Here is a 14,287-nt window from a genome sequence, read left to right as displayed (position 1 = left end):
GCCCAGTGTAAGTATGTATATGCGCCAGTGATCTCTACTTGCTTCTGGGTCCCTTGATGAATTGCTGGAATGATAAACACAGGAGGTCCACTGCTTAGTAAGGCTGGGTTTGTACTGTATATCTGTGGTGTGGTTTACATTTCGGTGTCCTGTATGGTTCTGTTCACCAGTTCAGGTGCACATATTTCCCTGAATTTGCACCTGAACTGGACCCAAAAATGCACAGGACCCTTTTCAAAACCGCACTGCAGCCGCTCCAGATATGTATGAACCGGCTTCATTGAAAGCCAGTCACTTTCACGTGTTATGTAAATTGGATGCAGTTAAAAATGCATCCAATTGGCATATACAGTATGTGAACCCAGCCTAAGGGTGGAATTCGGAGAATGATTTGCATTTTCTCAATGCATGCAAAAGTGTTTTGATTGGACGAGGTAGAGAACATATAAGCTCCTCTTGGTCAAAGAATACAAGTTATGAGCACTGTCCAAATTTGAGACATTTGGGAATTATGAATTTCTCATCAAACATTAAGTATGTAGATCTCATCTCTAAAACTTACTTTTGGGTGGTTACACAGAAATTGCGCAGCCTCCTCAAAGTATTTCAAATCCACATCTCCTAGAAAGTTTGGCAGATCTTCATAGGCAAAATAGGCCAAGGCAAGGGAAGCAAACCCACGGCTTGCCAGGAGGCCGCTTCTAAACTCCAGGAGACCTCCGACACCGCCAAACATGTCAATGACTCCGGGGAAAGGGCCTTCTCCTGTAAAGCAAGAGGACATGTCTTAATACCCTCTGTCAGATGTTCACCTCTCTCTTTGTTCTGGTGACCATTTTCATGAAATAGGAAGTAAGCCCTGGTGGCTTTTACTTCCTTTTTTGTTCCCTGCAACGCAAAAGCATAATGTGCTAGTATGCATACTAACACATTATGTGACACTTACCTGCAAATGAAGCCCGCGCTGTCCTTGCTGAAGGCCACTTCTATGTTTGCCCCTCTTCCTTCCAGGGCTCTGTGCATGGCTGGAGTTGCGCGACGTTACCCCGCAGCCACCAGTCATGGCACTCACTAGTGAAGAAGAGCCCATTTCTTCACAGCGCATGCGGTGATGATGTCATCGGCACAGTACAAAGTAAATATCTCCTAAATGGCGCATGTTTAGGAGATATATACAGTACCTATAAGTAAGCCTTATTATAGGTTTACCTATAGGTACAACTTGAAAATGGAGGTTTACAACCTCTTTAAGTAGGTGAGGGTAAATCCCCCAAAAAATGAGGTGTCACCAGAAGAAGAAATGGGGACACTAATTGGAATATTCCCATCATTTTGGGAGATTTCCCCTAACTTCCTTTTATGTACAGCAGGGCTCGACAAAACCCGGGCGCCAGGTCGCATTTGCGACTAGAATTAGCGACCTGGCACCTGGGGCTGCACAGCTGGGGGTATCTCGTCTCCGTGGACCCCCCTGGCGTGACCGCGTCGGGCCGTTCCGCCAGTGGCTGGTAATTGAGGCCTTCTGCGGTCCTATGATTCCTTCTGGAATCTGGTGCCGTCTTGTGGTGGCCATTGGTATGACAACCAGCAATGCTAATGGAGCTTCCCCTACCTCTTTTCATTGCCTGCCTATCTCCTTCCCTTTATTTAGAACCCCTAAACATTATATACATTTTTTATTCTAACACCCTAGAGAATAAAATGGTGGTCGTTGCAATACTGTCCGCAGTTTCTTATTTTAACTTTTATTTTGATTTTTTTTCACTGTTCTTTTAAAAAAAAATTGTGTCACTTTTATTCCTATTACAAGGAATGTAAAAATCCCTTGTAATAGAAAAAAGCATGTCAGGTCCTCTTAAATATGAGATCTGGGGTCAGAGAGACCTCAGATCTCATATTTACACTAAAATGCAATTTAAAAAAAAAATGTCATTTGAAAAAAATAAATAAATAAAATGTCCCTCTAAGAGCTATGGGCAATGACTTGGAGACAGGTGGTGGTGGGGGGGGGGGTGGATCTTCCCCTCACTCGTCTCCATGTCAGGCCAGGGACAGGTCCAGATCGCCATTACGGACCTGGTTCCTAACTTTTTTAGCTGGCTCCTAGATTCCAAGCAAATTTGTCAAGCCCTGATGTACAGAATTTGGGTCAGGACATGAAGTGGAACACAGTCACACCTCCAGATATTTATTATCTCTCGCAGAGATCACAGGACTGGCCTTTATATACATTTTTTCTCCAGAAGAATGGTGCCATTTTTTGTTCAGGAATAGTCCAAGGTCAGCATCTATTCCCTGGAACTAGATGCAGGCTCCTGCCCCATACACACAGTCGGATTTTCCGACGGAAAATGTGAAAATCGGAAATCTTGTGAATGCGAATCTTTACTTACAAGTGCCCAGGACAGTTGCACATTTTCAAGCTTTCTCTGGACATGGTCCATTGAGGGAGACAATCCTTCTCCTGACCAGATACTTTTTTAGCGAGGTCCTAAAGCCAATTTTCAGGAGATCCATCCAGGCTCTCAACCCTAACAGCCCGTTCACACCTGAACGTTTTGTAGCCCTACGCCTGAAGCTACAAAACGCTGGAGGGGAAAAAATCCATTATTCTCAATGGAGATGGTTCACATCTCCACTCCATGTCGCCTGAAGCCCTACGCCTGAAGCTCAAACAAGTTCCGGACCCTTTTTTGTCGCGCGAATTGGGCTGATTTGGGCGTTTTCATTCCCATAGAAACTAATGGAAACGCTCGATTCGAGCGTTTAGCGCGACAACGAGCGTTTCTACGGGCGGTTTGACGCTGTATCTGCTCAAGAAAAAATAAGCAGATGAAAAATATTTTTCCTATTGGCTGAAAAAAAAAAGCCGAAGTTAAAAAACGCTCGTTGTCGCGCGTTGTAGTGTGACAAAACGCTCGTTGTCGCGTGTTGTAGTGTGACAAAACGCTCGTTGTCGCGCGACAAAACGCCGGTAAAAACGTTCAAACACGCTACGCTCAGGTGTGAATGCAGCCTAACAGCTCTTAATGCTCAAAAACAGCTACACAGTCCATTGATTACCTCTGGGCAGGAGCCTCCGAGGCTCTGGAACCCTCCTGGGGAGAAGAAACAATCTCTCTAGGGCTTCAGACTATTTATCAGCTCCCCAGGCACCTGCTGGACACTCCTCTCCAGGCTGGTCATTTGAATCTCCCTTCCTATTTCCTGGAAGCTTCTTCCAGTGGTAAGGGGAAGTAATTAAACGCCCAGCCTGTGAAACCCTGAACAGACCAGAGCAAACAATCACAGCTCCCTTGACTACACAAGAAGCCAAAAATGTCATTTGCCTAGCATTCTACGCTACGAGGGTGCTACACCTTTTGTAGAATTACAATTCTGAGCACACTATAATTTCATTGGTGTTAGCATAGGTAATGATGTCACTAGTGGCAAATAACCGCCCTTGCCATTAGCCTCTACTGGGCACTGGGGGGTGCTGAGGTGCCTGTCAGAACTGGGTACCAGTGCATTAGGAAGGGTACACGTATTTTTGGTGAACCCTTTTCAATGGGCACAGTAGTGATGTAGGGGCCAGTGGAAGGAACTACAATGTGCAGTGGTTGACAAGGCACCAGACATTCCTAGAAGAATAACGGATGTTAAATATTCTTCAGCCAGCCTAGCTCTTCAACAGTGTGAAGATCAGTGGCATAGGTAGTGGGATAGGCAAGTATTAATTCCTTTCTTATTAGGCAGGACGTTTTTTTTGTAAAGTAACAGAAGTTGCTCTAGTTAATTATTAGTATGCCTGGCTATATGAGGAAGAGTGCTAAGAAATCCAATACCTCCCCCTTGTGGCCACTTGTGAGTAGAACAATAATAGTTTCTGGACAAACACTTGCGACATGTAATCGACATTTGCTCACAGATTTCCAATGCAGGATACAGTGCCTTAACAAGAGCACAAAGTGGATAAAAATTAAAAGTTACAAATTTTGACCACTAGAAATATGAGAATAAGGGTATGAAATATGCATAAAACAGAATTCCAGACAAAAATAATAAGATACAAATAAATAACCTATTAAAGGATAAAATAAGATAACCAACTTTTGCTGCAATATTCACCTCCAGAGATTTTTTCTGATTTTTCTGCAATCTGATGGCCAGCATCATTTAACCCACTTCCTCTTAACCAAAGTCATCCTTTACCCATCCCAGCATATTACTGAGTTATAGTAAAAGTAGAAGCAGCACAATGATGAGCTCATCTCTATGTCATTCTGCTCTCTCTTCAGAGGCAGCTCATTAGGCAGTTGCCTAAGGCCTCGCACTCACAAGGGCCTTGCGGCCGCCTAATTTGCTTAACGCATTACCCCAGTTTGGAGGGATAGGAGGACTTTAAACCTGCTGCTGCTCCTTTAACCTAATCTATTCACTCTGCTGTCTCTGGTGTAAAGGAGAACTCTGCAGACCCCGATGTAAGGGGGGATGTTGTGGACATTGATGTAAAGGAGAACTCTGGTGTAAGAGGTTCTCTGGTCACCAGAGCCCCCCCACATCACAATTAGCAGAGTTACAAAGGAAGGGAAACTCTGCAGACTCTGAGGTAAGAAGGAACTCTGGAAAATCTGATGTAAGGGGGGCTCTGGTGACCAGAGAACTTCTTACACCAGAGTTCCCCTTTACACCAGAGTCCACAACATTCCCTTTTACATCAGGGTCTGCAGAGTTCCCCTTTACATCAAGGTCTGCAGAGTTCCCCTTTACATCAAGGTCTGCAGAGTTCCCCTTTACATCAAGGTCCACAGAGTTACCCTTTACATCAGGTCCTGCAGTGTTCCTGCTTGAACTGTAAGGCAAACCGTGCAAACTTTGATGTACTGTAAAGGGGAACTCTGGGAATACTGGAGTATTCTAATGTAAGGGCAGGAAGGGGGCCGGCCGTAGAACATGCAAACAGGTCCTGGGAGTAAAGGGCCCCGGGCTTGGGTCGGGGGCCCTTCATGGTTTATTACATCGGGCCCTGAAGGTTCTAGTTACGCCTCTGCAGCGTGACATTATTTTAGAGGTGACAGCACACCTTAACGCTGCCGTTCACAGGCAGCGTTCAAAGCCCTGTCACACCCACCTCTCACATAACCTAAGACTTTTAGAGCTCTGGAGCTTATTTTTTCCATTATGGGAGTGAGTGGGGCCTCGTGTCTAAGTTTGGCCTAAGGCCTCACAAAGCCCAGCGGCTATAGGTAGTAGATTGATCACGCATAGGCAGACCACCCACCAGAAGCTCATCTCTTGAGCAATGTTTGATTAATGATATGTATATTCTCCACATTTGTTTGCTAAAATATTGACCAAGTAGGTATGTCTATACAATAAAAGGTAGACCACCATACTGACCTGAAGCAAACTAACACCAATCAATCAGGAAATCCTACATTCTTAAGAATGTTCATGTTTAGAAACAGTTGATATCAGACTTTGCTTACCTTGTGGGAGGAAGAGAGCTCCCCGGATTCGTCCTTCTCTGATCTGCACTCTCTCAACGCGAGGACTGGAGTACCATCTTTCTACAATTTTACTGGCAATAGGAGGGTCTTCTGGTGATGAACTGATTTCCATCCGACAGTAGAGCTCCACATGAACATAGAAAGGACTGTCCATTATATTACGTTTTACCAACCTAAGAAATGGAGTAACTGGCTTCAGAGCCCAGAAGAGTCCCATTGGATGAACTCCATGGAAGTCTCCACCAGTGGCCGGTGTACGCTCTAGATCCACATTTCCATCATCATCAGTTCTATAGAAGGCTCTGGAGTGAAAGATTTCCCCCTTCTCATCTTCCAGCCATGCTCTTAGTGTGATTAGCTCTTGTGGTGGGAGGCCCCAAGCTTGAATCTTTACCGGCTCATCCGCAAGTGCCACTTCTGGTGTGACTGTGAGACCAATCATGGCTGAAGGTCTATAAAAGAATAAAACTTTATTAAAAGGCGGTCTTAGCTAGTGAAGAAGGCTCTGGGTTACTGAATACAGTATGAAGTACAATGATAGTTTGCAATCTCTGATGAAATATTACTCCCACCGGCAGCTAAAAAGAGGAATGTTATAGAAGCAAGTTGGCCAACAATTGTTAAAGCAGAGGGAAAAAAAATGAAAAGTCAGCAGCTACAAATACTGTACCTGCAGACTTTTAACATAAGGACATTTACCTATCCAGGGAGCCCGAAATGTCGACACCCCAAACCGAACCATCCATTGGCTTTGGGTGCAGTCGCCAGCACTGCAAGTAAGGGAAACCAGCAGTGAAGCTTTCAGGCTTCACAGCTGGTTTCCTACTGCGCATGCACAAGTTACGCCACGCTTTCTGAAAGGTCCCGTCATCTTCTGGCACACACACCTGTCCCAGAAGCCAACGGGGGCGGGGAAGGAGGAGGGCTGGATAAAACTGTGAAAGTGGCGTACGTTGCCATGGCGACATGGGGCAGAAGTCTAAAAGAACACATGTCAAAAAAGTACAAAAAAGAAAAAACGGTCAGTCGGATTTTAGGCCAACAGTCTGTCATCACACAATCCCCTGCCAACAATTGTACCGTGTGTACGAGGCTTAACGGTATCCTTGTGTGGAGAACCAGCACCTTGAAGGATCATCTGTGCTGTGTAGTGACAGAATTACTTTCAAGTAACTCACCTAATTTCTCTTAATATCCTCTCTAGTATTGCCTTAGCAGCCAATAGAAAAAAGGAAAAAGTAAAGAAGGAAATTAAAGGCAAAAAAGTAAAATTGTATACAGAGTTTTCACAGCTGCTGCCTAGAGATTGCTAGATACCTCTGACATGAGAGGGATATTTTTTTTAAATTTATTCTAGAGAAAACAGCAGCCTGTATACACAGATAATGTTAGATGAGATAACAAAAGCAATTGGTCAATTTAAAGCCGAGCCCCAATCACAACTTTATTTTTGCATAGTGCTTCGTTGATCGCATCTGATGCACCGCATTTTGGGGTATTAAGTTAAAGCAGGGGTCTCAAACTGGCGGCCCTCTAGCTGTTGCGAAAACTACAAGTCCCATTATGCCTCTGCCTTTGTCAGTCTTGCAATGCCTCATGGGACTTGTAGTTTTGCAACAGCTGGATTAATTCCTTTATGTGAAATCCCTGGTGATCCTGCCAGTCCCTCTGCTTGGGGGAACACAGCATTGTCAGTTCTCTAGCTATTCTGGGAACTCAGTGTACTCTCCTCCAATGATCAGACTTGTCCTGACATGACCCCTGCTGCACAGCCAATCACTGGGAAGCTCAGTGTGTTGCCGTTTCTTCTCCCCCCAGCTCTTAGGCTGCATCCACACTTTAGCTTTTTTAATCAAAGGCAGATATGCCCAAGATTTGAAAGCGCCGATGTTTGAATGACAAATCGCAGGGCTCGCATTTGAGATTGGTCTGCCGCGATTGTCGCACAATAAATTGCCCTGCGATCGCGGCAACCGGCATCGCGGTAAGCATGTCGGCCAAAAAAAGTTCATGAGATATCATTCAGATTTCCTCTTTTAGAGCCAGCAATTCCCTTCACCATAAGAACAATCATAGTGTCTGAATGTTCAGCTGCTTGATCATTCTTATAGGCCCTCCCTCCGGATCGTCTCCCGGCTCGCCCCTGCGATCGCCAACTGGACCGGTGCTGGATGTTGACCATAGAGATTTCCGGCGGGCCTGATGGTCCCCGGAGTCTCTATGATCGTTCGGAGACCGGGCGCGATGTTATGTTATCATGCTCTGCCTCTGCATTTGAAAAAAATGCTGCTGTCTCGGCTGGGAAGCCAGGCTTTTTAATTTTTTTTTTTTATTTCAGGCTTTCCAGCCTAGAGGTGAGATGTGGGGACTTATAGCCCCCAGATCTCACTGTAAAGAGGACCTGTCGTGCCATATTCCTATTACAAGGGATGTTTACATTCCTTGTAATAGGAATAAAAGTGATCAAAAAAAAAAAAAAAAATGTAAAAAGAAAGCATCAAACTAGAAAAATAAAAGTAAAATTAACAATAAAAAATAAATATGTAAAGCGCCCCTTTCCCTGCGTGCTCGCTTGCAGAAGCGAACACATACGTAAGTCCCGCCCACATATGTAAACAACGTTCAAACCACACATGTGAGGTATCGCCGCGAACATTAGAGGGAGAACAATTATTTTAGCACTAGACCTCCTCTGTAACTCAAAACATATAACCTGTAAAAAAAATTGAAAGCGTCACCTATGGGGATTTTTAAGCACTGAGGTTTGGCGCCATTCATGAGTGTGTGCAATTTTGAAGCGTGACAGGTTAGGTATCTATTTACTCGGCGTAACATTATCTTTCATATTATGAGAAACAATTGGGCTAACTTTACTTTTTTTTTTTTTTTTATGCATGAAACTTTTTTATTTTTTTCCAAAAATAACGCGTTTGAAAATTTCTGCGCAAATACCGTGCGAGATAAAAAGTTGCAAAAACCGCCATTTTATTCTCTAAGGTCTATGCTAAATAAAACATATATAATGTTTGGGGGTTCTGTGTAATTTTCTATCCAAAAAATGATGATTTTTACATGTAGGAGAGAAATGTCAGAATTGGACTGGTAGGCAAGTGGTTAAACCGAATGGGTTGTTTTACAAGGTGATCGCTTAAAATGAAGGATGTGCTCAGCCGCGTACGTGCAGAGCCCGCCAGGACCCGCCACTGTGCTAATCATAAGCAGTGACACATTTCTCGATCTCTGCAGCCGCGTTTCGGGAAAATGTCTCACTGCTTGCGATTAGCGGTGTGCAGTGCCGACATCCTGGCGGGCTCTGCACGTGCGGGTTGCGAACACGCCTGAGCTTATGCTTATTTACAATCACTTTAACATAGCTGGGCATTATGTGTAAGAAAGACTAAGTTAGACTTACCGGTGACGGTATTTCTAAGAGCCTTTCAGGACAACCCCGGAGAGAGTGTAGCTCCACCTTGTCATTAGGAAACACATGCCCACTTTAAAAACACCTCCTCTTCCTCCATGGCTTCAGTTATTGTGGCCTTCCGACACTGGAAAACAAAGCACAGAAAGCACAACACCATGGTAGAACTTAATACATTTACCAAGCATAACCTAGGGAGGGAAGTAACGGTTGTCCTGAAAGGCTCTTAGAAATACCGTCACCGGTAAGTCTAACTTAGTCTTTCTCAAATCGCCTTTCAGGACAACCCCGGAGAGGATAACCGAGAAACTTACCCTAGGGCGGGACTACTGCCTGCAGTACCTTCCTGCCGAAGGCCTGATCTGCCGCAGACAGTAGATCTAACCGGTAGTGCCGGAGAAATGTCGAATAACTGGACCAAGTGGCAGCCTTGCAGATTTGTTCAGGCGTTGCACCGGCCCTTTCAGCCCAGGAAACTGCCGTGGATCTAGTAGAGTGAGCAGCAATACCTGAGGGAGGTATTTCTCCTTTTGCTTTATAGGCTTCTGTTATAGCCAGCTTAAGCCACCTACCCAGCGTACTCTTAGAAGCTTTCTCCCCCTTGCGTGATCCAGAAAATATCACAAAAAGGGCGTTTGATCTTCTAAAATCTTTAGTCATATCCAGAAACTGCAATAGACACCTTCTCACATCCAATGTGTGAAAAACTTCCTCTCCTGCATTCGCTGGGGTTGCAGAGAATGTAGGTAGCACTATTTCCTGCGATCGATGAAAAGCTGAGGATACCTTTGGTAGGAATGCTGGATCCGTCCTCAGTACCACCCTATCCTGATAAACTCTAAGGAAGGGTTCTGTAATAGCTAGAGCTTGGAGCTCGCCGACTCTCCTGGCCGAGGTGATGGCCACCAAAAAGATTGTTTTTAAAACCACCTTCTGTAAAGAAGCTTCTTGTAAGGGTTCAAACAGTGCTTCCGAGAGACCCTGTAAAACTGTAGACAAATCCCAACTGGGAAAGTCTTTAAGGGCTACTGGTCTACTTTGAGCAAGAGCCCTGAAAAATCTAGAAATTAAAGTTTCTTTAGATAAAGTATTATCAAAGAAAACTGATAAGGCAGCCACCTGAGTCTTCAGGGTACTGGCTGCGAGACCCTTCTCCATTCCTTCATGGAGAAACTCCAAGACGGACACCGTGCTCTTGACCTTGAGCTCTCTAGAACTACACCAGGAGTTGAACTTCTTCCAGACTTTCATGTAAATTGCCTGTGTAACTGCCTTCCTGCTAGAGAGCAGGGTCTTTACTACTTTATCTGAGAGACCTTTGGCTTTTAAGAGGTCCTCCTCAGAAACCAGGTGGTTAGCTGTAGAAGTTCCACCTCTGGATGATTTACTGTCCCCTGGGATAACAAATCTTTTCTGAGTGGTAACCTCCATGGGGGCTTCGAGGCTAGGTTTCGAAGACCAGCGAACCAAGGCCTTTTTGGCCAAAAAGGAGTGACTAGTATTAAGTCCGTCCCTTCTTCCCTGAATTTCCTCAGCACTAGTGGAATTAGAGGAAAGGGGGGAAAGGCGTAGCACAGCTGGTAGTGCCAGGGGTGAGCAAATGCATCCAACCCTATTGCTGCATCTCCTCGGTGAAGAGAAAAGAATCTGTCCACCTTTGAGTTCTGCTGGCTGGCAAAAAGGTCTACCTGTGGAACCCCCCAAGCCTCGGAGATCATCAGGAACACTTCCTGATTCAGGCTCCATTCTGCCTCTAGCAATTTGCGCCTGCATAGGAGGTCCGCAAACAAATTCTGAGAGCCCTTCAGATGCACTGCCGATAGTGAGGCTGTGTTCTGCTCTGCCCAGGCTAACAACAGATTGGCCAACTCCATCAAGCTCCTGCTCCTGGTTCCCCCTTGCTTCATAATGTAGGTAACCGCTGTTGTGTTGTCTGACAACACCTGGACATGGTGACCTCTCAAATTCTGCTGAAAGGCCACCAAACCCAGAAAGATCGCCTTCAACTCCCTCCAGTTGGATGATCTTTGAGCTTCCTGCTTGGACCAGACCCCCTGAGATGTCTGACCATCCAGGTGGGCCCCCCAGCCCCAGGCACTTGCGTCTGTGGTAAGACGCTTGTCCACAGGAAAGGTCCACACCAGGCCCCTTGAGAGGTTTGCCTGGTCTCTCCACCACCAAAGAGCCCTTTTCGTCCTTGACGAAATTTTTAACTGCTTTTCCAAAGGATCCTGATAGGACCAGCTTGACAGAACCTCCCTCTGAAGGGGTCTGGAATGGAACCTGGCCCACTGAACAGCCGGGATTGCTGCCGTAAGCAGGCCCAGAACTGCCATAGCCGTCCTGACTGACACTGCCTGGTTGCTCTGTATCCGCTGTACAGCTAGCTGCAACTTTTCCTGTTTTTCCAGCGGCAGGAAAACTTTCTGGAGAATCGAATTTAACGTATACCCCAGAAATTTCATTTCCTGTGAAGGGGTCAGGTTCGACTTCTCTAGATTTAGAAGCCACCCCAGGCCCTCGAGGTGAGACTGGGCCCTCTGGAGATTGACTAGGACCTGCTCCCTGGAGTCCGCAAAAAACAAAAGGTCGTCCAGATAAGGGACGACTGGAATCCCCTTCAACTTCAGGGGCTCCAAAGCCTCTGCCATAATCTTTGTAAAGACCCTGGGAGAGGACGAGAGTGCGAATGGCAGAGCCCTGAATTGGAGGTGCCATACCGAACTCCCCACCTTCAATGCCAGGCGCAGGAACTGCTGCGATGCCTGATGAATGGGTATATGAAGGTAGGCATCCCTTAGATCCAGGGATGCCATGAAGCATTCTGGGGTCAACAACTTTGTGATGGAAAAAATTGTATCCATCCTGAAATGTTTGTACCGAATGAACCTGTTCAGAACTTTCAGATTCAGGATTAAACGGTACTTCCCTGAGGGTTTTTTCACCAGAAAAATATGCGAGTAAAAACCCCTGCCCTGCTGGTTTACTGGGACTTGAATCAGAACCTCTTGCTGTATCAGCTCCTGTAATAAAAGCTTCATTGCAGAGGCCTTCTCCTGATCCCTTGGCAATGTTGTCACATAAAACCTGCTCGGGGGTGGTTCTGAAAATTCCAACCTGTACCCCTGATCGACAATGCTCTTTACGAACAGATTTGGAGACAGCCTGTCCCATTGTTCGCGAAAAGCCGTCAGTCTCCCCCTTACTGGGGAGAGATTGTCACTTGCTCTTGGGGGACTGCTCTGGGGGAGATCTAAAGAGGACTCCACCCCTGCCTTTGCCCTTCTGCAAACCCCATCTGCTCTTGCGATCCTGGTCTTTTTTATGGGACTGCTGAAAAGCACGAAAATTCTTTTTGGCAACCTGCTTTTTCTTAGCTGGAAAAGCCTTCTTTTTATCGGCTGTCCTATCCAGCACCGACTCTAAATCGGGTCCAAACAGCAAGTCACACAGTTTGACCTTAGAAGCCGTGTCCCCAGACCATGTTTTCAGCCAAACTGCTCTCCTGGCTGAATTTACAAGAGCCGAAGACTTGCGGCCAGTTTAAATGATTCTGCTGATGCATCCGCCATATATTTGACTGCATTCAGGATCAGTGGAAAGGACTCTAAGAGATCCTTGCAGGGTGTCCCCGCTTCAATATGGCTCTTCAGCTTCTCTACCCAACATTCCAGGTTCCTGGCCACTACCGTAGCTGCCATAGCTGGCTTTAGACTGACTGACGCAGCATCCCAAGCCTTTTTAAGGATGGAGTCAGCTTTTTTGTCCATTGGGTCTTTAAGGATCCCCATATCCTCAAAGGCTAGATCCGTTCGTCTGGATACCTGCGAGAAAGCTGCATCGTCTCTGGGTTTTTTGTTCCAAACCTCTGAGTCTTTATCTTCGAAGGGAAACCTTCTCTTGAGAGCTTTAGAGAAGAAAGGGGCTTTTTTTGGGTCCTTCCACTCCTTTCTCACCGAATCTGAGAGGACCCTGTGGACTGGAAAAACTCTCCGTTTTGTTTCGTCCAACCCCTGGTACATTTTGTCATGAATTGACAGCTGTACTTTATCTTCTTGAATTTCTAGAGTAGTGTAGATTGCTTTAAGAATGTCATCTACTTCCTCTAGTGATAGCTTGTATTTAGAGCCCCTGCCATCTTCTTCCTCTTCCTCCTCCTCCTCCTCAGAATCCCTGAAGGAGATGAGAGTACTACCCCCTTCGTCTCCAGAATCCTCGGTCTCCACCTGTCTGGACGACGACGCCCTGGGGCTGGGCGGCAAGTTCTGAGGCTCGGTCTGTGCGGGAGGGTTTTGTATCAGGATGGACCTGACTGAACTCAAGGAGTTTGTCAGCTCTTTAACCGAAGAAAACAAATCCTTATATTGCTGGGATGTTTCCTCTTCCACCAATTCTCTGATACAATTTCTGCACATTGCCTTCTGCCACGAATCTCTGAGGGGGGTCTTGCAAGAAGGACATTTTCTCTGACCTGGTCTAGCTTTTCCTAGTGATTTTTCCTGAAACGACATGCAGGCTTAACTCGCTAAAAGCTCTCAACAACCAGTCGCTTAACACCAAGCTAGTGCAGAGACCCACCACCAAACAGACCACTAGTGAGACCCCAGAACTAGGCTGCAAAGGGTCAGAGCGAAGTCACCTCTGACCTGCAGCGACAGGCCCCCAAGATGGGGGGAACAGACAAAGACATAGCCCAACAGTGAAGCAGAGGGTGCCACTGCACCTTACATACCTGGGCTGGACCGGTGCTAGGGGCGCCTGTCTCCGCCATAGCTGGCTTACATTCCTCCATTTCTGAGTAAGGCAGCTATACACAAACAGCTCCGTAATTTTTTTTAATTTTCCCGGCCGCCGCGTCATCAGGGCCGGCCGGAAGCGGAAGCACACGGTCACCTGACCCGCCCCATGATCCCTGCGTTCCAGGCGCTTGAACCACAGCGTCATGCCCCCTCAGAGCGCCCGCGCGTCACTGTAAACGACGCTGTCGCCGCCCGGGACCCGACGCCGAAAACTGAGCCACGCCGCTGACCTGCAGCGACCTCCGCCAGCGACAGAGCCCTCCCTGCGCTAATCCAGCGGACACCGGGCACCCGACGCTGGCACTCCGAGGGTCCTTACTCCCGTGAGATGGCGAGACCAGGAGCTCCAGGAGTCCTCCCCCACTGGAGATGCTGCTGGGGGTCAAAAGAAACAAACAACCGGTACGTGAGGTAAGCCTTACTCCCCTACAGAGAGTGTAGCTCTCCCCTGGTTCAGGCACATGCTTCCTCCATGGAGGAAACACAATAACTGAAGCCATGGAGGAAGAGGAGGTGTTTTTAAAGTGGGCATGTGTTTCCTAATGACAAGGTGGAGCTACACTCTCTCCGGGGTG

The 14,287-nt window shown here is 46.6% G+C and overlaps 1 protein-coding gene across 4 annotated transcripts in view; it reads right to left on the bottom strand.

Annotated features, from left to right (window-relative positions):
- LOC143941080 (acyl-coenzyme A amino acid N-acyltransferase 1-like) overlaps window positions 1–14,287 on the bottom strand; it is an 84,701-nt gene that overhangs the window by 35,520 nt on the left and 34,894 nt on the right. For all 4 annotated transcript variants that reach the window (XM_077463020.1, XM_077463019.1, XM_077463018.1 and 1 more), the window contains 2 exons: window positions 5,472–5,944; window positions 563–765 (listed from right to left, as the gene is read on the bottom strand). In XM_077463020.1, the coding sequence (XP_077319146.1) occupies window positions 563–765; window positions 5,472–5,934 (666 nt within the window). In that variant the 5' untranslated portion in view covers window positions 5,935–5,944. The remainder of the gene's footprint in view (window positions 1–562; window positions 766–5,471; window positions 5,945–14,287) is intronic.

Source organism: Lithobates pipiens, unplaced genomic scaffold (assembly GCF_037356315.1).
Source record: "Lithobates pipiens isolate NorthernLeopardFrog02 unplaced genomic scaffold, aLitPip1_a1.2 Scaffold_3, whole genome shotgun sequence".
Taxonomy (NCBI): domain Eukaryota; kingdom Metazoa; phylum Chordata; class Amphibia; order Anura; family Ranidae; genus Lithobates; species Lithobates pipiens.
This window is presented reverse-complemented; position numbering and strand designations above follow the sequence as displayed.